This window comes from Trichoderma breve (assembly GCF_028502605.1).
Source record: "Trichoderma breve strain T069 chromosome 7 map unlocalized scaffold00008, whole genome shotgun sequence".
In the NCBI taxonomy this organism is placed as follows: Eukaryota; Fungi; Ascomycota; class Sordariomycetes; order Hypocreales; family Hypocreaceae; genus Trichoderma; species Trichoderma breve.
This window is the reverse complement of record NW_026611594.1, coordinates 108,502-129,883: the sequence shown is the minus strand read 5'-3', so window position 1 is coordinate 129,883 and position 21,382 is coordinate 108,502. Positions and strand designations below refer to the sequence as shown.

Sequence of the window (21,382 nt, the reverse complement as noted above, 5' to 3'; positions counted from 1 at the left end):
GTGGATGGAGTGTGGGGAGAAGCAGGGCTCATTTTTCCATTTGCAGCTTATGAGGCTAAAAGCGGACGCCATCGTTACGACGGTTCAGCTGAAAAGCAGGTACAACATGCTTGTCAGGCATATCTGGCGATGCTAGATGATCTAGCTCGCGACCCAAACAACGTCACCGAGTATCAGACAAAAGAGAGCTCTGAGTTTCAAATTTTTGCATTTACATCGTCAGCAAGCTTTTGGGAGGTACATGTAGCCTGGAGTTCCTTGGAGGAATGTGTAAGTAGCGCTAGTTACTATGCTATGAGTATAAACGACGTACTGATCGAGGACTGGTTTGGGCAGATGATGCAAACGATATGGAAAGGGGACATTCGGAAGTATTCAGAAGCACTGCAACTAATATATATCGTGGATCAGATCCACGATTTTGCTATTAAGCAGGATTATCCATTTGTGCTGAAACATTTAGAAGCGTGGTATGCTCGGGATAGGCAGTTTCCTGTGGACCGCGGGCTCTGGGACACCCACCCCGATATGAACCCACCGTGGCTCGTGCTCGAAAGAGAGTCAAGAACGTTTAAGCAAGAGAAAGGACGGGAGGCACGGGAGGCACGGAAAACGCGGGAAGGACGCATTGAAAAACCCAAGCCTTCCAAGCGTGTTCCGAGAAAGGGTAAAGGAAAAGCTTGGAACTGGGAATTACTTGAGCAAAGGAAAGAAAGGAAAGAAGTAAGTGAGGAAGTTATCACTATGCTTTCTAGGCCTATATCGGTATCATCAGACTCTGATTGAAGCCAATTTTGGAATGCCAACTTTAGAGACGTGGATATTTTGGCTTCGGGAGTCGGGACTAATATACATTGAACCATCGTCCAAAAGACAAAAAGCTTGAAGTGATTCTGAAAACATCTATAGATTTCCAGTCTTCAACTCGGGCTTTCACTTCATTATCAACTTGAGGTCTTTGAAGTTTGTGGCAGCCCAATATGCACGCAACGATGCAAAAGCAGCCTGTGTTGGTCGTTGTGCAAAACGTAAGACCGCACTAGGAAACGGAGGCGGCTGTGCTGAGGCTCATGAAACGACAAGCTGGTCGTATTTTCGGCCAACGCAGAGTTACATTTAACCGGCTGAGCGGCCGTTGGCAGGCAGATTTATATGCACTTGTCTCATATTTCCAGCCGCACCAAAGCCCCAAGGCCGTGTTGATGGCCGACTGAGGGGCTCAAGAGAGAAGTGACCAGTATTTCTTCAAAGATTCATTCCACTCTATGGCTGATCCTTTCTTGGCGGGCGCTTAACATAAGGTTCCGAGCCTTGCTTTTCTCCCGACATGGATATGTCCAGCCTCTGTGATTACAAACGCTTTACCTCAGAGGCCTCTTGCAAATGTACATAATGCGCTCAATCCACAGGCTAAAAGCGCACTGATATCTCCTTACCTAATACGGATAGATACATTGAATCAAGACGGAACATCATAGCACAATGTCTTTCTCTGTGCCTGCCTTGCTAGGCAGGATGGCGTAAGTCGATGTATGTTCCATAAGAGTAGATTCAAAACTAAGCTAGGTTTCTTTTCAGATTGCCAAGGAAGCGCGCCATGCCATTGGTTCCACAATTATTTTCCAACCTGAGGGAGCGCGATTCACTCACCACAAAAGCCAAGCTATGTTTGCGATTCTATCCCGTCGTTCGCACTTCGCAGTACCAAAAGACTTTGAGTTCTCGACAAATAGATATCATTAACCAAAGAGCTTCCAAACTATGCAGAAGTGTGCAGACCATGAAGGGGCAGGAGTTTTCGGAATTCTCCTGGGAGGTTTCCGCGTGGCAATATGTTTTCGGCTTAATTCGCGAGGACGAGTGGCTCAAAATGTTAGTATATGTCCGATTTTAGATGTAGTTAAGCGAGTTTCTTTGTTCCTATCACTAACTTCAAGATTTCGTTATGAGTTAGGGATAAGAAGGCATATAAGTTTGTTGAAGAAGACGTCGATGGGAAAAAGATTGTCAAAACACGAACTCCAGATGCCACGTTCGGTCTCGCCACATATGGCCCCAAAACTCTTCATCTCAATCGCCAGCCTATGGCCCCCGGCTACCAAGCAGGCTACATCAACAAGGAACTGGATGACCGGCTCTCCCAAGATCGCCTCAAATCCATGACGAATAACCTAAATTGCAGCCTTGTTGTTGATGGCTCATGGGGAAACGCTAATATTGTGTTTCCGTTTGCTGTTTATGAAGCAAAGAAACGGGAAGCAGACTATCGAAATGCCAAGCAACAAATTCAGCATGCATGTCAAATATATTTGTCCATGCTAGACGATCTCGCAAGAAATCCTGATAATGTTGCCAAGTACCAATCCGCAAACTCTTCTCACTGTCAAATGTTTGCGTTCGTGTCGTATGGATCCCAATGGGCGGTTTATGTGGCATGGAGCTCTTCGAAGACATGTGTAAGTTACAAATGCTTCATCACCTAATGCATCATTCAAATGTCTGATTTGAGTGCCTCATAGAATATCGAATTACTGTGGACTGGGGACGTTTCATCCTTTACTAATGCATTGAATCTTTTATGTATTGTGGATCAAATCCATGATTACGCCGCTAAATATCACCGCCCCTATGTACTAGATCATCTAACGCCCTGGCTCGCCTGGAGTGAGAAGCATCGCGATGATCTTGCCCCATTAGAAGGTGTCAAACCAAATCACCCAAGCTGGCGATGCTTTGAGTCCGATATGACCCTGCTCAGGAAAAACAAATTGCAGCAGGCACGAGAGCAAAGAGTGAAGCTGCATGCACTTACTGGAGCGTCGGGATCGAAAAAGGGTCGGGAAACAAAGGGAGCAGGAGATATATCTACAAAGAATCGGGTTGTTAAGAAGGTGCAGCAAGAAGGAGAAGTCTCAGAGCAAGTTAAAGATGCGTCGACTGCGTGAACGGGGTTTGAAGTGATAGTGATTTGACAAGACTTTGTTAACAGTTAGTGATTTAACTATATATATGAAAATATTAATAATCGCAAGAAGATATCACGAGTTCAACTGATAATGTGCAACACCGCGACTGCCGAATGTAACATCACCAACTTCGGTGGTATGTGGACCTTGCTATTTGTTCATGCTGCCCAATCCCTTTAACTAATCATAATAAATTAAAAGAAAAGCTTTTGTATCAACACGCATCACATTCGATAACCCCTATCAAGATAAAACCCCCAATCAACTACCGATATGCCGTTGTCCATCTGGTAATTGAACGCCTTTGCAACTGACAGGTTGACAGACCGCGCTAATCGCAATCCCAGCCTCGAGTTTCCATTACGTACAATTTCCCACGACGGCTGGGCTAGATCCTTCGGCCCCGGGACCCACTTGCCCGGCTACGTTCCGGAGATGCCACCGGCCACAACGAAGCTCTCCAGTTGTTTACAATCGGTGTTATCTGAATGGTTCATGCGTATTACTCCGTATGTCCGCTCTCGGAGCTCTAAATCAAATCCCCATCGTAGCCCATAGCTTAAATGATTGACAGCTGGGCAAGCAAGATAGCTCCAAAGGATAACACCGGTTTAAGTGAGACCCTGGTCTTAGATACGGATCATCGTGACCATTCACAGAGCAAGCCCTTGCGACAACGTCGTACAGATAATTCATTCAATGCTTCTTTTTTGCCTCTTCTGACTTGCAAAGGGCGTAATGCTCATAAATGAGTGGGCCCATATTACGGACCACATGTAAGCAATGTGCTGCTGTGGCTTGATGGAGAGTCCATTCATTTTGTATGACAGCATCTGTCATTGCACAAGTACAGGTGTCATCACTGTAGATCTACGGGTGAGAAAAGTTTAAACAAAGAGAGTTGCCTAGTAATATCCACTGCCTCAAAAGAATAAAATTCGAAGCAACCTCGTGTTCTATTACGGATCATACAAAAGACAACAGCAAGCCTGAAGAGCTGGTAGTTGAACAGCATAAACCTCCATACACGCGTTGTAATATTCTTAGGTCCTAATAGTCCATAAGTTTACTCCTTGATCTCATTAAATCGGGTCAAGATTCTCCAGGTGGGTCATTACCACAGCCTACTCATACACCGATGTTTCCCGGGACACAGGGGGCATCAGTAAATATTGCCTCCACAGAAACAGCTCCGAACTCTCATCTCAGCTCGCGAAGAAGAAACATAGGATATCTTTCCTCTCATCCGGAGCTAAACAAACTAACAGTCAATAGGTTCCCCAGATTACCCCGGACGAGATTCCGGGGCAGGTGAGCAGGATCTTTCCCCGGATATATCCTGTTCAAATATTGGACACCTGGAACTGCAGTTGATCTCTCTGCAAGTTCCATCAGATTTTTCTTTATCAAACTTCTCTTCAAATTAATTTACACAATGGCTTTTACAATCACTGAAGCCGATGCCGTGGATACGACCTCCAACGGCAAAGACAAGAAAATCGACGATAATGCCATCTCACGCCACCTATCCAACAACGTCACCCAAGCCGATCTCGAAGGCGAAAGCAAAGCTTACGACGTGGAAACTCAACGAGCCATCCAAGGAGACGCTCACTTCCATCGTCTCAGCTGGCGACGCCTAACCGTGGTCCTCATCGTCGAAGCCATTGCCCTAGGAAGTCTCAGTTTACCTGCGGCGTTTGCAACCCTAGGCATGGTGGCGGGAGTGATTCTCTGTGTTGGCGTTGGACTCGTGGCCATGTATGCGAGTTATATCCTTGGAAAGGTGAAACTCAAATACCCTGAGGTTGCTCACTATGCGGATATCGGGAGATTGATGATGGGAGGAGTCGGGTCGAAATTGTTTAGCATTATTTTTGCTTCGCAGTTGATTCTGGTTACTGGGTCGCATTGTCTGACGGGGACGGTTGCTTTTGAAACTATCACTGGGAGCGGAGTCTGTTCTCTTGCTTTTGGCGTTGTTTCGGCTATTATACTCTTTTTGCTGGCGATTCCACCGTCGTTTACGGAGGCAGCGATCTTGGGCTATATCGATTTCGCTTCCATCATCATAGCTATTGGCATCACCATGATTGCCACTGGTATTCAGAGCTCATCTCAGCCTGGAGGCTTGGGAGCTTCAACTTGGTCTGCCTGGCCTCAGAAGGATTTGACATTTTCAGAGGCAATCGTTGCGGTTAACAGTATTGTTTTCGCATATGCCTTTGCTGGTGCTCAGCCTTCCTTCATGGACGAGATGCACACACCCAAGGATTATATCAAGTCCATTTGGTGGCTTGGAATCATCGAAGTCGTTATTTATACTGTCACAGGGGCTGTCATCTATGCCTTTGTAGGCCAGGATGTTCAATCACCTGCCTTGCTATCAGCTGGATCAGTCGTTTCTAGAGTTGCATTTGGCGTGGCGCTCCCTGTCATCTTCATCTCGGGCTCAATCAACACCACTGTCGTTGCTCGCTTCATACATGGCAGGATATACAGAAACTCCATCACTCGTTATGTGAATACAGTCAGAGGCTGGGTGTCCTGGTTGGTAGTCGTTGGGCTTGTGACGTTGGTTGCATGGATCATCGCCGAAGCCATTCCCTTCTTTTCGGAACTATTGTCGATCAGTTCCTCCCTTTTCGTGTCTGGACTCTCTTTTTATCTACCTCCAGTGATGTGGTATGTTTTGCTCAAGGAAGGAAAGTGGTATGAGAGAAAGAATTGGAAGACTGCCTTTTTCAATGGCAGTGTCTTCATTATTGGCATGATAATCCTCGTTTGTGGCACCTATGCTAGCATTGTCGAGCTGGTAAGTTTTTCTTTTTCCCAATCTCTTCTGATGTAGCTTTTGTACTAACTATTGCCACCAGATTCATAAGTTTCAGAGACATGCTGTTAATAGGCCATTTACATGCCAGTCCCTTGCTTAAGTGGACTTGCGGCTCTCATTAGTGGTCTAGGTAGACATCACTAGACTAGATTAACATCACCAAACGTATCTACATAATAACCTCCTTAAGAGAGCAATATATATAATATCTACTTATCGTTAATAATCTAAGATGAGCAATGCGGTACCCGTATGAATCATGGTACATTTATTATAACTAGAGATTAAAACTGCACGCCCCCATATCACGTATCCTCAAGAGTCATCTGCATTCCATTTTGAACAAGAATCTAATTGTAGACATACATCATCTATATCCATCTATCTGTCTATCTACCTTTCTATTTCTATGACTACAGTTATCAATTTTTCACTGGCGCATCATACACCTTCTTTCCCCTATACCATGTCTCCTTCACTTGTGCCTGAAGTAACGACTGCGGGGTCCATTCCATGTTGGCCACCACGAAATTGGCCTGTAATCCCTTCGCTAGGCTTCCGGTCCAGCCTTCGGCAAAACAAGAGTACGCGCTTCCATGTGTCACTCCCTGCATAGCCTGGCACAGGGATAGGGCGAACTCGGGGTTCACTACTGTTGTATATTCCCTGTCACGCACAGATCGCCGGGTTGTCGCGGTGTAAAGATTTCGAAGAACATCCCATGATGCAGTGGGAGAGTCAGACCCGATGGAAATGTTGGCTCCGGAGGCAGCGAAATCGCCATATGCGAATGCTCGTCCACAGCGAGCTGTACCCAGCAGTTCCGGCCAGGCCTTGAGCAGGACTGGATCGGCATGAGCGGGTTGAATAGATGCGGTGATGCCAGCAGCTGCTAGTCGAGCCCCATCACCAGGGCTAGTTACTTCCAGGTGTTCAATGCGATGGCGGCGACCCGGGGTACCGTGCTCCGAAAGCGCATCGATGGCAAGTTTTGCAGCACCATCTCCAATGGCGTGCAGAGCACACTGCAGACCAGCTTGATCTGCGTTGCGAACGATTGGCCCAAGGGCTTCGGGAGACCAGATGGGATCCGTCGATACGCCCGTAGTAGAGTAAGGCTCTATCAGAGCTGCCGTGCACGAATCAACAACGCCATCGCACATTATCTTGATGCCCACGATACGAAAGTCTGGTGAAGTGGCAGCGTTGAACTCTTTGCTCAATGCAATTGCTCGAATGAGCTCTTCCGAGTCGCCTTTTGTAGAATCCGTAGGACGAACAAGCCAGTGAGCTGCAATATGTACAGGCAGCTGGCCACCCATTTCTTCGCGGAGAGTTTTCAGTGCATCCCATGCAACATCGTCCATAGCCATTTCTACAAATCCAGTGCATCCAACGGCATGGAGAGCATGGATTGCATCTCGCATGGCGTCAACTCGTTCCTCCGGTGTAGCAATTTGTGCCAAGTGCGGCCATACTAGGACTGTGCACGCAGCTTCGCTTAGGAAACCGGTTGCTTTGCCCTGCGCATCGCGATGAATGGTTCCTCCTACAGGATTTGGCGTAGACTCCACGCCCATCTCTTTAATTGCTGCCGTGTTGCACCAGCAAGAGTGAAGATCCCTCGATACAATATAAATGGGTCTTTGATCCAAGTCGTCCAGCATAGAGACGTCGGGATTTCCGTCAGTCATGAACTCCATCCAGCCACCACACAGAATGCGAGGCGCATCGGGATGTGTTGCTGCGTAAGTGCTGATAGCGCTGCGGATCTCCTCTAGGTTCTGACATCTTTCCAAGTTTAGTCTCTGTAGAGACTGACCTAGCAGGAGGGCGTGTACATGGCCATCGATGAAGCCGGGAAGAACGTGATGGCCTTCAAGATCCCGCACGTCGGCGCCTTTTGAAGCAGCCACAGATCTGATATTGGCATCATCACTGCCGATGTATTCGATTCTGCCATTTTCGACGAGCATGCAGTCGTGGAATTTGGCATCATGCTCTTGTCCCTTGCCTTGATCGGCAAAGAACTTGCCGTTTGTAAACAGAGTGGTCGTCATCCTTTTTCTTTTCTTTTTTTTTTGTCTCAACGTATCACGTACAACAAATGCTCAACGCTTGGATGCTGAATGAACAATCTTCATCCATTTCGTGAGTCTGAACGGGAGTATTTGAAGAACTACCATTGACTCGAGCAGACCCGGTTATCAACGGGGCCACCTGATGTCCAGTATCGTAGCATCCTACGACAGACTATTAGCCCAGGCCATCTAGCCCGGCGGGTTGACGATAGCTCGGGAAAGGTGGGGCCGGAGCATTTCTTTTGGAGGCGGCTTCGTTCACTGGTGGCTCCCCATGGGGCCAGTAGCAATCCGTGGTCGTGTCGCAGACTGCGTGGGTGGGGGGGGATCCCTCGAGACAGTGCCATCGATCTGGAGTGGCTTCATGCCAGCCCATGTCTGATGAGTCAGGCTGACAGCTGGCTGGCTCGCTGCTCTCTTATCTACCGTAGCACCCATCTTCCCCATGAGGGTCATGGGCTGACACATTTTCCCCAACTTTGCCCACATGCAACTCGCGAACTTCCCACACTCGCGTCTCCAGATTGAGGCCCCCCCCGTTACACCCACGCCTCGCACAATGTTGCCAGCTAAGGTGCCGGTAAGGAGCAGGTCCAAAAGAGGGTGCTGGACCTGTCGTATCAGGCACCGCAAATGCGACGAGGGCCACCCCTTCTGCAAGGAATGCGACAACCGCAGCATCCACTGTCACGGCTACGGTCCCAGACCGACGTGGCTGGATAACGAGGAACAGGTTCGCGCCGAGCTCTCGCTGGTCAAGAAGGCTGTCAAACAGAATGCAAGGCTGCTGAGCAAGGGTCCCATCAGACCTGTTGGGATAGACCCTCAATTGCGGACAATCTCAGCGAAACAGCAGCAAGACGCGGTCACCGGGCCCGAGCAGGCCTTGTGGGCCTCCTGCCCAAGTCAGGAAATGCGGTTCCGAGAGGCCGAGCTCATCATGCTGTATCTGGACTACATCTTCTTCATCCAGTATCCGTACTACACTGACAAAGCAGAGCTCGGCGGCCGTGGTTGGCTCTTCTGGTTGTTGATGAACAATCGTCCGCTCCGACAAGCCTCGCTGACTTTGGCTGCACTGTATCAGCGAACCAAGTTTGCGCGGGGAACCGAGTACATGGAAGCGGAATTGATAGAGTATCACACCACTGCACTGAGTGCCATGCGACATGCACTATCGGGGAATGAAGGCGACCTTGCACTAGACGTCGGCGAGAGGCTCATCACCTTCATCTCCAGCGGCTGCTGTCTAATTAGTTTCGAGGTTCGTATGAGTGACCATGTGTGACTTCAAAGTGTGCGTGTAAAAACGAATTCATCCTCCTAACTTGGGCGCATGGTATAGGTGTTGCAAGGCGGCTCAAGGGGCTGGCAGACTCACCTTGACGCCCTTACAACTGTTGCAAGCAAGATTAGATTGCCGCCATTCGAAGACTCAGATGATGACGAGTCGACACCACCATACGCGCCGAGCGGCCCAGGCTCGTCTCTCCGCCGTGGGATGAAATATGCAAGGCGCTTTGAAATCACAAAGCTTCTTTGGTTCGAAATCCTATCGACAGCCTCCTCCGGCATACCTCCCCGCATGCCTTATCGACAATGGCTTGACTCGGAAGAAATTCTCATGGCAGACTTTGTTGGTTGTCAGAATTGGGTGATGCGACTTATTGGAGACTTGTCCATGATCGAGGCCGGAATCGACTTCCCCGGCTTGGACGAGAGGCGAGCATCGCTGGCCAACATTGAGAAGATGCTGCGAGATGGTATTGAGAGGTTGCGTGTGCAAAGCCGTCATGTTCGTTTGCCCTTGATCCTTTGTTTTAGTCCATCGTGTTACCACCAGCCATACTGACAATCTATCGCAGCCCAATGCCCCAGTTTCATGTTACATATCGCGAGTGTTTGCAGCTGGAGCCCTCGTGCACCTCCACTTAATCCTCTCAACGACTCACCCTGCCGAGGCCGATATCCACGGCGCTGTTGCAGCCGTGATAAAGGAGCTTGAGCAAGCCCCTGAGAAGGTGTCGCTTCGAGGCGTCGTTTGGACCATCTGCCTGGCGGGATCGATGGCTCGACCCGATCAGCAGCCATTTTTCGAGCGTCTCATGACTCGGATCCTGAGCACAGCGGAGACCAACTTTGGGAACTGCGAGAGCGTGCAGCGCATATTGAGGCATTGCTGGACCAAGAGACACGAAGATCCACTGGCAGAGTGGACTTTGCGGGATGCCATGGCGGAGATTGGCGACTATCCGCTGCTGGTGTGATTTGATGCATCCCCTGGCCACAAGTGCCTGGTTTTATTTTTTAGCGACGGAGTTTATGAACAGGAAGAATAGCGATATGTTATAGCTTTGGATTTGCGAGGGTATATGAAAGACATGGATGGATGGATGGATGTTGTGCCTTCCTTTAATATCTAGATTGTAGTGGTGAGTAAGAAGGAGGGCATTATCGATAACCCAGATCGACACCTCAGGTATCCAACGAAAGAAACATACAGCACTGATTAAACTCAATCTCAACTTCTCTCCTCCATGATATTTCTTGACTTTATTGAATCCGTCATCGTGAACAATCTCACCTCTGCACTGTTGCTTCCAAAACGATCCCCGTAATCATCGCCCGATTTACGAGCCCAAATGCTGCAACTAAACCCCAATAGGCCCTTTCGGTGCATCGGCAGCGCTAAGATCTGGCCGCTTCCAAGGAAATGCGCGTTCTGCACCATGTGAGGCTCCCTGACTGCCGCTAAACCGGTTCCACGACGTCATCTGGTGCGCATCAATTGTCAAATGATCGCCGTCAAAAAAAAAACTTCTTCAAAGCATCTGGTCTCATCTCTGCCAAGAGCACAACTGTCTTTATTCTGTCTTTATGAATCAACTCAGCTCGCCTGTTCGCTTCGTGCCAAGACATCTCACAGAAACACGCGTATTAAGACGAATCCGGTTGCGGGATATGGCTAGAGCGCCGACCATTCCGCCGATACCCTTCGTTTCATTCTCTCTCTCCGACTAGCTCAGCCGAATAGCCAATTTCTTCAATTGCCTCAGCTCAAATACTCTTGGCTCATTCGACGCTGTCAAAGCACATGAAGTGGATGTGGAGATAGCATAAGAGCTTTCCTCTCCTCAAGAGAGCTGCGAGCCCTCGTCCTGACCGCCACACAGCCATTGAACAGGAGCCGCAGAAATGTCGCCACCACCACGCAACAGAAGAAATGGGGCTGCTGGCCAGGAACACGACCTGGAGGCTCAACTAGATGAGACTTTTAGTCCTGATAAGACGCGCAACAGTAGAAATGGAGTCACTGGTGAGGACCGCCACCCAAATGCTCACTGGAACGAGACTTTCGATCGTGGCAACCCGAAGATTGAGAACGACAATTGTCACCTTCAGCCCACGTAAGTAACCAGGGGGAAGAGTTAGCCAATAAAGGCGAATATCCACTAACGCTGGTTACTTAGCCGATGGTGGTTCCTATCCTCTGTCTTTCCTATGATTGCTGGCACAATTGGCCCCATAGCTTCAGCATTCAGCATCTGTGCTCTAGTTTCGCCATGGAGGCAGCACTTTATTCAAGGAGGAGACCCTGACTCAGCGCCATATATCCCCGATCCAGCGTGGTATGTCTTCCTATCTACGATCCCCAGCCGCAATAAATGTGTTCCTGACCTTTCATATGTAGGTTAACGGCAATAAACGCCGTTCAACTGGGCATTGCCATCATCTCCAACTTCTTCCTACTCTTCAATATGGCAAGAAGAATTCGCTTTGGTATAGCACAGCCCATTACCATAGTGGGATGGTAAGAAGCTCACAGTCCCATGATGAGCCAATGCAATGACGCAAACTAATGCTGCAATAGGTATTTCTCCGCGATTGTCCTGATTTGCCTGCTCTGTACAGGCGCTGGGCCACTTGTTGAAGACCTCCCTTTCCCGCGGGATGAGATGATCTGGTCTCAATCATTTTATTACGGTATCTGGGCAGCCATACTCTACTTTATCGTGGCAACTCTCATGAGTATCACATTTTGGGGAGCCTATTCAGGTCACTACCCAAAGGATTTTATTCTGACTCTGAGTCAACGCACTCTCATGCTACAGACTATCTCGGTGCTTGTATATCTCCATGTTGGGGCGGTCGTTTTCAGCAACATCGAAGGCTGGCGATTTCTAGACGCCGTATACTGGGCAGATGTCACTCTCTTCACTGTTGGCTTTGGTGACTTTACTCCTACGACAAATCTTGCAAAGGCGCTGATGATTCCATACGCCATCGTTGGAATAATAAGCCTGGGTTTGGTCATTGGGTCTGTTAGAGGTCTAACTCTCGAAGGCGGAAAACGCAGAGTCCTGGCACGTATGGAGGAAAAGAAGAGAAGAAGAACTGTTCGCAGCATCACACGGAAGGGGAATGACGATCTTCTAGAGCCTATCCAAGAGGAACCCGGATTACCACGCATGCCGACAGATCAAAGCAACAAAAGCAATAAAAGCATCAACAGCGAATATGAGCGACGCAAGGCAGAGTTTGCTCTGATGCGCAAGATCCAAGCCATGACATCCACACGGAGAAAATGGATGGCTCTAGCCATCTCCGTCATGGTATGGCTCGTATTTTGGCTGGTCGGCGCCGTGGTATTTATGGAGGCAGAGAAGCGCTACCAAAACTGGACGTACTTTGACGCGTTTTACTTCTCTTTCATAGCATGGACAACCATCGGCTATGGTGATTTTACACCCGTGTCTAATGCCGGGAAGTCCTTTTTTGTCTTTTGGTCCCTCATGGCTTTGCCCACCATCACGGTGCTCATCTCTCATGCAGGCGACACCGTCGTAAAGATCATCAAAGACAGCACCATCCGTCTGGGAAATGTCACCATTTTGCCCGGTGAAGAATCTTACATGGCTAGTCTCAAACACCTCATCAGCAGAATGACTCTTGGAAAGTTCTTTCAAGCCCATTACGAAACTACAGATCCATTAATTGTGGAGTCAAAGAGGCATCACCTCCAGCGGTTAGCCCACATTATGGACCAGCTCGAGGAAGAAGACCTTTCTGAACAAGAGAATGAAGATGAGAGAGATGAGAACGGAGATGAGACAGGTGATCAGGAAGATGAGAGAGGTCGGCCCGCGAATGTGCGCCGTGGTTCACAAGCGTCAAGCTTCACCTCCAAAGTTCGACGGTCTCTCTCTCGCCTTCGCAGCGCGCACCAAAAAATTCCCACAGGAGCTGACTTGCATTTCCTTCTCATTTCTGAGATTCGAGCTGTTGCTAGCCATCTGAAGGCGTCCAAGAACCACCATTACGATTTTGACGAATGGGCGTGGTATCTGAAACTAATTGGTGAAGACGAGCATAGTCCGCATACGCATACCAAAGCAAAGATCAAGGCAAAGAAGCACAATGATAATTCTCCCGAAGATAGTGCAAATGAAGAGCCTGTGAAATGGTCGTGGGTTGGCCATCGCAGCCCTTTGATGGGAAGCCAAGGGGAGAGTGAGTGGATATTAGAAAAGCTTACGAATAGGCTGGAGGAGTGTCTGTCGGCCGAGAGCAGGCGGCAACGAGGTCAGCGTAGAGAAAGTCGAGCCCATATTTAATGGATGTGTCTTTGTAAACTAGTGTACATGTATATTCATAATTAGCAAATGGAATCATAAAGCTATCGGATTAACATCAGACGTTGACTTTAGAAGAGCCATCTATGAATCTCAGGGAATTGGCGGAATGGAATGCCATGTCTTATTATTCATTCCCTTGACTCCATGTAATGAACAAAGCGCGTAAAGGTCAGACACAATTCGAAACATCAAGCATAGTAACAAAAATGAATCTACGGAAGAGAAATACACAGTCCAAATGCAACACATGTTAAGTGTCTCAGAAGAAAAGAAGATGCTCATAAACCTTATCAGCTCACTAGAGTTCAAGTCAATCATCCCGGTAATAATATTATGCATTCTATAGGATATCTTCGTGATGTCTTGTTCATTGCTAGAGTAAGGTCTTCATTCAAAAATCTAAGCATCCCCAGAAGTCTAATCGAACAAAGCGTCCAAATCAACTGGGGGCCTGGTGGATGGCACCCTTCCCTTCCTCTTGGTATTAGTGACACGGTCAATGCCACCTTCGAACCGTTTAGTTGCCTTGTTGAACCATGTTTTGACCTCTTTATCTTCAATTTCGTCGAGAATGTCGTATGGTGCCATAGCTTGTGCCCAAAGATAGGGAATGGCCCAGACTTCCAGCATGGTTGCCCAATAGCTTACTTTCTCTTCAGGAACGCGCAGTCGAGCACGAATTATGGTTTCGAGCAGGATTGGAAGACGCGGATAATAGAGGAAACCATCGACGCATGTGAACTTGGAATCATCTGCTGTATTCTCTAGAATTATGTCCCCGCCTTGCAGCTTTCCTATGTCTGGTATATGCTTTACATCTTGCAAGAGTTCCGAGTTCTGCTGGCTCTTTATTGGCTGTAAACTCTCTGGTTCCGGATATGGTTCCTGCTCTGGAAGCGTCTGAGATTCTAAAAGTGTTGCGGCTTCCTCAGGCTTGTCTTCTTGGAGTTTGTCTTCTTGGTGTTTGCCTTCCTGGGGTATGTCCATTTGAGGCGTGGCTGCTAAAGACGTGACTTCTTGAGCGGTGTACTCTTGAAGTATGTCTTCTCTTTGAACTAATGCCTCTGCTTGTGGGGACTTGTGAAGTCGTGTTGAGTTCTCGTCGTTCTGTGTCTCACTTTGAGCTGGTTCTCTGCTTCCCAAGACCGCTGTCCGTGGTGGCCCAAGTCCCACGAAGGAAGGAAGGACGAGGGCAATCGGCTCGTTCATGATACTAACACGCTCTGGAGGAAATACAAAGCAAATGGAATTATTGTCAATATCTTCATATTCCGGGATCGACTTTTTGTGAATACGTTGTGCGTTATCATCCAATGTCTGCAGCGTGGCCGGGCCAGTGGAGCCCCATGACCAGTCTGCACGAATGCATCCGGCATCCAGCAGCTTTGCTGCGGCGAGGTCACGGTCGCATTCATTGACAATGAAAATGTAGCCCTAATGTCTCCATTCAGTATCTGTACAAAGAGTCATATTTTCGAGCAGTGAAGCATCATGACACTTACGTAGATGAAAGCCTGCACTCCGTAATGTTCCAGGGCTGGTCCGCCCCAAACAACCACATGAATGGGCTTTAAGGCTTCGGTAAGGAAATTCATTAAGTTCAACACCTGTGATGAAATTTCAAGTACCAAAGCGAGGATTAGCGAACTAAGGGAACAGTCGAGCGTTACACACAATGTTTTGTGGTGGCTATTGGTACAGTTGAACAGGAAATGTTGCAAAGCGTTGGTCGCTGTGAAATTGCATATATTTAATTCTGCCAATACATGTATCTATCCAACAACACAAACTTGAACCACTGAAGTATCCCTCAACTCTGCTGCAATTGCAACTGGGAAAGACAATTTTGTTGCAGAAAGGAGAAGATAAATAAATTTGAACATTTGGGAGGCCTTTTTCTGCTGCCTGGGTGAAGCCCAGTGCACAGCCTAGCGCACAGCCTTCCTACTGGCAAACGTGAGCTTGAAATCAATACCCTGCATCGTCTTCAAAGATAGCTATTGCAACCTACAATGCAAACCGCTTATCCTAATCGCTGGTAATCTTCTATTATCGAGAAATGTTTAATCTGCTTTCCACCTACCAAGCGCACGATGAGACTTTGGAAAGGCATTTTAATTCTCGCATTGGTTATGGAGGGCTTCAAGTAGGCAGCATTTACCGTATAGTAAGTCTATTACTCTGGTATGGCTGGATTACAGTTGGAAGGCTGACATTGGTGAAAAGGGAAAAAGCAATTGTCCACGGCCGTCTGCCTCGTTGAGCTGAGCAGATATCAAAGGTGATATTTTACGTGAGTAACCATTTAGCATCCCATCGACTTTCTGGAGTTCAAGTTTCAGGGTAAGATACGAAGGAAAGCATTTTATTGACTACCTAGGTAGTAGATACCCAATTCCTTGAGTGTCTCTGTTGCTGCCAATACTTTCTACTATTTGCTTCTAGTATATGGTACCATCGCCAGCTTTAGACTTGGAACACAGGATGTGAGATAGCAAACTTGGAGTATTGAATAGCCACTCCCTTTATTTACCTACTATATAACCGAGATTTCTCTAGATGTCATAGCAAGCTGCCTGAGTGATGCTCTGTTTTCTTTCTCTCTAGCTGTGGCGAATTGTGTGCTTACTGTAGCAACCAGCGTGCGGTGATAGAGTTGAAGCATCTAGCTATACAAGACAGAGTTGAATTCTTTCAACATGCACAGTGAATCCAGGCATTAACTGGCCAGGCGGCTTTTACGTGGCATTGTATTCAATTTTAGCAACAATTAAGCCATATTGATCAACCGCGCGGCACCACCGTGGAAGAGAGTTCGGTGCTTAGTTTCCTAAAGCGGTAATTATTTTCGAACATCTCCCATTTATCAACCCTGATTTGCCTGAGCTATTTTTATATGACATGCCGCACTAAAGGGCGATCATGTCACCGCATTTGTCGTCATTAATATCCTCCATCCATGATCTTCGTGTGTTGCGGTGGTACTGACTCCTCCAACTCAGTATCACATTATTGCACCACGGAGAGCGTGTAACACACGTTTGACACTAAATATATATTCATATTCTTCAATCATTGATGTAAACCCGGTTCTTGTGTGAAACGCCACTGTTGATAAGAATCTAATGGTAGTCGGTCAAGACTCAAGGCGTTGCACAACAAGGAATCCGAGGCAGATATGAGGCGATTAGATTACATTGAGTATTGAAGCATTCTCTCTGTAAATGAGCGGGAGAATTTCATCTCCGCGTCAGACAGGATTCGGCCGAATCTCACGACGTCAGGCTTAGCCGAAAGTTATATTGAGACCCATCAGGTGTGCAAAGAGCAATTGCTGAGCCCCATTGGTAGAGTGAGCTTACAGCAAAGAAGCTACTTGGATGAGCATTGCAAGTGGCGTTGTACCTCTTTCAGTATGTTCTTTCGACTCTTTGCATGTATCACATACACCACAACACACGGCCAACGAAAATTGCTATAGTTAGCTACAAACGGACGTGCTGTTAATTCTGCAACCTCTTGATGCTGGGTTTAGGGTAATTGCGGTCTTTCGTTGGTGAGAAGAAAAATGGAGTATTGTCTTTCAAATGACGCTGTGCGTAGCAACCGCGTTCGAGAACCTCGGCATTGTGCCTGACATCAACCTTGTAATAGCAGGTGTGCTGGCGGACAAATTTCCCATCGTGGTTAAAGAAACTTCAGGAGAAATAAGCCTGGGGTTCAAGCTCCCTGTCTGAAGGTACTAATATGGAAGTCAAGGTCCTGTCTCCCCTTAAATCACAGGCCACCGCACAAATCGATAATTTACGAGTGACATGACATCTAAGATCTGAAATAGAAATCCATGAATGCCAAGAAGATTTCTGTTGGTCATTGTAAATACTGGTTAAATACAGCCAGCAAGATGCCAATGAATGCACAAGTCAGAGCATCTGCAGCATGGAATCAACATCTTCGTCCGGAGTTTGAAGCACAATACTCTCTCGAAATGGCGCCCTCACATATTGGAGGACTCACTTATTGAGTATAGCCAGTTTTTTTACGCTTCTACATGCAGCTGATCATGAGATCGTGAGATATTCTTAGATATGGTTGTTAGGCTCGGGTAGATTCGTTGGGCCGACTGTAGTGTCACGGAATCCCTTCCCGATCGTATACTCGTACAGTGCATGACATAAGCTTCTTCGGATTCATCGTGCGACTCGTATGCCTTTATGAGAAAAAACTTCCGCTTGCGTTATGGAGCAGGACACTACGCGATGGATTTTACCTGCAAAGTGAAATTCCACCTTAAACATGCGAGCCTACGTAAGCTAGGGTTTTGGTCCAATCGTGGATCGCGGATTTTCAAAGCTACACATGTTTGCCTTATTTATAGCAGTCAGCGGCCGCTATTTATCAGCTATGCCATAAGCCGTTGCCCTTGAAATACCCCTGCACTTTCGTACAAGTGGCTCAACTTCTCCTTACAACCTACAGGCAACTAGCACGATGGCCGGGCCGCTCCATGCCTCCAATTCGTTCAGACCAGATGCGGAGAAGGCAAAAACAATGCTCGCCTGTCCAGAACCGGCACAGCCGAAATTACGAGTTCTTGGGAATGATACCGTGGAGAGGAATCAGTCTTGAGCCTTGCTGTGGCACCCTAGCTTAACTACAGGGCGAGCCAACGTCAAGGCAATAGCGTAGTACAGTGTGCGTTTGCATGGGAACGGCTGTGTACAGATACGAGACAAGGCTACCAACAAGATTCATCCGCGCCTCTGAAAAACAGGGAATCCGCCGAATCCGTGCATGAATTAGGAAACCCGCAGATTACACGGATTTTGCGCAACTCACTGTCATGTTCAGCTGTGAATGGCTAGAATGGTAGCGTTTGCCAAACTGTATGCGTGTTGACGGGAATCAATAACTAAACAGGTTAAGCGGGCGCTCCTTCAACTCAACAGCCACCCGTGTAAATACAACTAGCCGTCGGTGAACAATGTCATCATTCACAAACTCTCTTTAGGGAATTCTACAAGACCAAAACAAGCTTAAACCTCTGAAGTTGGGTGGGTTGGACATGGCTTGGGTTGGTCCGACCCTAGCAGTCAATTCTCATGTTCAACAGGGCACATGTAGTTGTAGTTTCTCACATTCAGAAAACTCTTCTAGCTCCAAGGATCTAGTGGAACCCATAAACATTCAGTCATGAGAACGCTTATGCGGCTCTGCTGCTCCCAGGTCCACGGCCCCCAGCGGTAAGGCAAACTCCGGAAATTTAGAGTATGCGTACTGGTCCACTGCCAATCCTTCGGGACGTTGTGTTCAGCCGTTTACACATGGTCAGGTATCTTGTTCTGCGCCTTACCGATGGTTGTAAGCAGGGAAGCTTGCATTTGCTGTTGGCTAGTACCTCAGCCACTGATTCCACCCGGTCAGCACTAACATGGGGCCAACGGCGATTGGGCTATCAAACGGGGGATTTTGGGACGGACATCGTAAGGCCTAAAATATAATATAAGAGGATGGGATCTCTAGTCAGTTAATTGGTGGGCTTACCAGTCAGGCTTTTCTTCTCTCTTTCATTGTTGAATTGCCGACTGCAGTGAAGCAAACTGTGTTTTTCGTCAAGATGGCACTCTTTACCTATCTCGTTGTCGCTCTGGGCGTGCTGCTGATTGATGCCGTCCTCGAACTGGCTTTCATCACTAGCATGGTGGCATGGCTACACAACACTGCCAGCGGCACATTTGCTGTCAACTTCAACGGCTCGACTTTCGATCTCTATGGCATTCCGAAGCATTTCTTGGTCGACCAAGGGCACTCTAGCAACGGCGCGGCGGGAACAGCAATCGTCCTCATTTGCATAGGGGGCTCCCTCGTTCTTTTCCTTAGAAGCCGACCCAACATCATCGGAGCGAAAGCCACGTCCTTCTTCTACGGTGCCTGGCTTGTCATTCTCGTCCTGGGCCTCATGCTCACTATTGGGTCTCTCGGATACGTCTTTTCTGTTACGAATGCGCATAAAGGACAGACTATCGATCTTGACGCCGCCTCGAAAACCGGCAACCACAAGTATGCTCTCGATACGTGGACGCCTCAAAACTGGTTCCCAGCCATGCTGAAGCTCGACCTGGCGGATGAAAGCCAGCGAAACGATATCGCCAACCACCTGCGAATCATGAGAGGATGGCAATACAACTTGATTCCCCTATTCTTGGTTCAACTTACGACAACCGTTCTTGCTATCCTGGAGTTTTTGGAGAGGCGGAAGACACGACCTTCTGCTGGGGAGTACGACAGCGTGAAGCGAACTAGCGGAGAGCAGAAGATCGTTGCAACTGCTACTCCTTAACTGAACATTCGATTCGAGCATCATTGAGGATGCGATTCTTGTACATATTATTTTTATTCATCGAGGCATCTGCATAGGGATAAATCGGGTTACACAACTTACGGTGGATAAGACTTCTTCATTCTGGCTACTATTAGAAAGCTTCTTTATTATTAATCCAGCCTTTCCTTTTCTTGGATCATCAACTTGTTTCTTTTCGTTGCCATTCAAATAGTAGGAACTGCGGCTGCGTAGTGATCTCTAATGTAACCAACTTAGAAAGTCTTTTGCTCACTCGATTGAATAAAACAATGGCTTCGCTTGGTTTTGTATACATATGCACTTGGAGTCTTCGTAGCCCACCGCTGTCTGTCAAGGATGGAAATAAAGGCTGTATTTATGGAGAGAGCAAATGATGGAGATTGGATCGGCAAGTATAGAAGAGTAGGTAGTTTCGTTTACAGCATTGCTTTTGGGAATAAACTTGAAAATGTCTTTCATAAATCCCAGGCTATTCTCTCATTCTATTTACGAGCTAATGACAACTTTTGAACCCTAATGACAAATGATTAAACACGAACATGAGCCCGTGTCCATTGCGGTAGCCTTGATGAATCACATGCAGAGCGATTGCCCGATTAGGTAATAGTGTATGACCACGGATATGAACACCGTCTCAACATATAAACCTCAACAGCCTTCAAGAAAATACGTCTTTTTGCATTTCTACAGGTTATGAGCAGAATAGCGTAGCAGTTTAGCGTCTCGTTGGTTGTCGCGAGGTCGCACGTTCGGAGCGCGTTCGAGGCCGTTACAAAAGAAATTGCCAGATTCCAGGGGTTGTTGAGGTCCACACCACAGCCAAGGTAGACTTGAGCCGTTGCCAGTAAGAGCCGCTGAGCCAGTAAGAGCATTGTTTAGAGCCAGTAAGAGCCATTGTTTAGAGCCAGAAGTCTATTGAGCTAGTGGGAGTGTTGGGAGATGCACCTCAATAACCGCCTGAGAAATACTTTTTTTTTGCATTTCAACTTAACGCGCCTGTACTGACTGTATGCAGTTGCTCTCGGTTTGTATGCGCTGGTAGACGGTCTTGTTTTCATCAACACAGTGACACTCTCAACATCGTCATCACTAACCATGTGGCATCTCCTTGATGTTCTTCCTTGAGGGTCTCCAATGGTCCACTAGTATCAGGGGCTTGCCATGAATACTCTTGACTTGAGACAAAATAAGAAAAGACAGTGTTCCCAACTAGCCTTGACAAGGACCACTTTGTCATGGCCAAGTCATCACAAGGGAATTGCATGTACTTATGAGCCCTTAGTTGGAAGTGGCGAGACACTCGAATGTGAAGTTGGCTCGTTTACGCAGTGCCACTAGATAATGCGGCTCCGCCCATCCCAAAAGCTCCAAATTAGAAGCTGGCAATGTAGTTGTCACTCAGTAGCAAGAGAAACGGAAGTGGTTTTATGACTTGTACAGGTAAAGTATAGTGTCTATGCCAGTGCTGCAGAGTGAGGACATGGCATGTGCAAAGTGTATCC

General features: G+C 47.6%; 7 protein-coding genes across 7 annotated transcripts; 5 read left to right on the top strand and 2 right to left on the bottom strand.

Moving 5' to 3' along the window:
- Positions 1-1,780: 1,780 nt before the first annotated feature.
- On the top strand, positions 1,781-2,945 carry T069G_11142 (uncharacterized protein; the record flags this gene model as incomplete). The annotated part of the gene is made up of 3 exons (XM_056178347.1): positions 1,781-1,872; positions 1,955-2,456; positions 2,520-2,945. The coding sequence occupies 3 exons, from the start codon at positions 1,781-1,783 to the stop codon at positions 2,943-2,945; spliced, it is 1,020 nt and encodes a 339-aa protein (XP_056023221.1).
- Positions 2,946-4,401: 1,456 nt separating this feature from the next.
- Positions 4,402-5,902, top strand: T069G_11141 (transmembrane amino acid transporter protein domain-containing protein; the record flags this gene model as incomplete). Its single annotated transcript, XM_056178346.1, has 2 exons — positions 4,402-5,781; positions 5,843-5,902. 2 exons carry the CDS (start codon positions 4,402-4,404, stop codon positions 5,900-5,902), a joined length of 1,440 nt encoding a protein of 479 aa, XP_056023220.1.
- Positions 5,903-6,224: 322 nt separating this feature from the next.
- Positions 6,225-7,862, bottom strand: T069G_11140 (amidohydrolase family domain-containing protein; the record flags this gene model as incomplete). Its single annotated transcript, XM_056178345.1, has 1 exon — positions 6,225-7,862. One exon carries the CDS (start codon positions 7,860-7,862, stop codon positions 6,225-6,227), a length of 1,638 nt encoding a protein of 545 aa, XP_056023219.1.
- A 580-nt stretch (positions 7,863-8,442) lies between these two features.
- T069G_11139 (fungal specific transcription factor domain-containing protein) lies at positions 8,443-10,150 on the top strand (the record flags this gene model as incomplete). Its single annotated transcript, XM_056178344.1, has 3 exons — positions 8,443-9,147; positions 9,229-9,678; positions 9,749-10,150. The coding sequence occupies 3 exons, from the start codon at positions 8,443-8,445 to the stop codon at positions 10,148-10,150; spliced, it is 1,557 nt and encodes a 518-aa protein (XP_056023218.1).
- A 928-nt stretch (positions 10,151-11,078) lies between these two features.
- T069G_11138 (ion channel domain-containing protein) lies at positions 11,079-13,498 on the top strand (the record flags this gene model as incomplete). Its single annotated transcript, XM_056178343.1, has 6 exons — positions 11,079-11,290; positions 11,354-11,512; positions 11,575-11,694; positions 11,755-12,782; positions 12,870-13,019; positions 13,074-13,498. 6 exons carry the CDS (start codon positions 11,079-11,081, stop codon positions 13,496-13,498), a joined length of 2,094 nt encoding a protein of 697 aa, XP_056023217.1.
- Positions 13,499-13,936: 438 nt separating this feature from the next.
- T069G_11137 (uncharacterized protein) lies at positions 13,937-15,114 on the bottom strand (the record flags this gene model as incomplete). Its single annotated transcript, XM_056178342.1, has 2 exons — positions 13,937-14,953; positions 15,022-15,114. The coding sequence occupies 2 exons, from the start codon at positions 15,112-15,114 to the stop codon at positions 13,937-13,939; spliced, it is 1,110 nt and encodes a 369-aa protein (XP_056023216.1).
- Positions 15,115-19,136: 4,022 nt separating this feature from the next.
- Positions 19,137-19,859, top strand: T069G_11136 (uncharacterized protein; the record flags this gene model as incomplete). Its single annotated transcript, XM_056178341.1, has 1 exon — positions 19,137-19,859. One exon carries the CDS (start codon positions 19,137-19,139, stop codon positions 19,857-19,859), a length of 723 nt encoding a protein of 240 aa, XP_056023215.1.
- Positions 19,860-21,382: the final 1,523 nt, after the last annotated feature.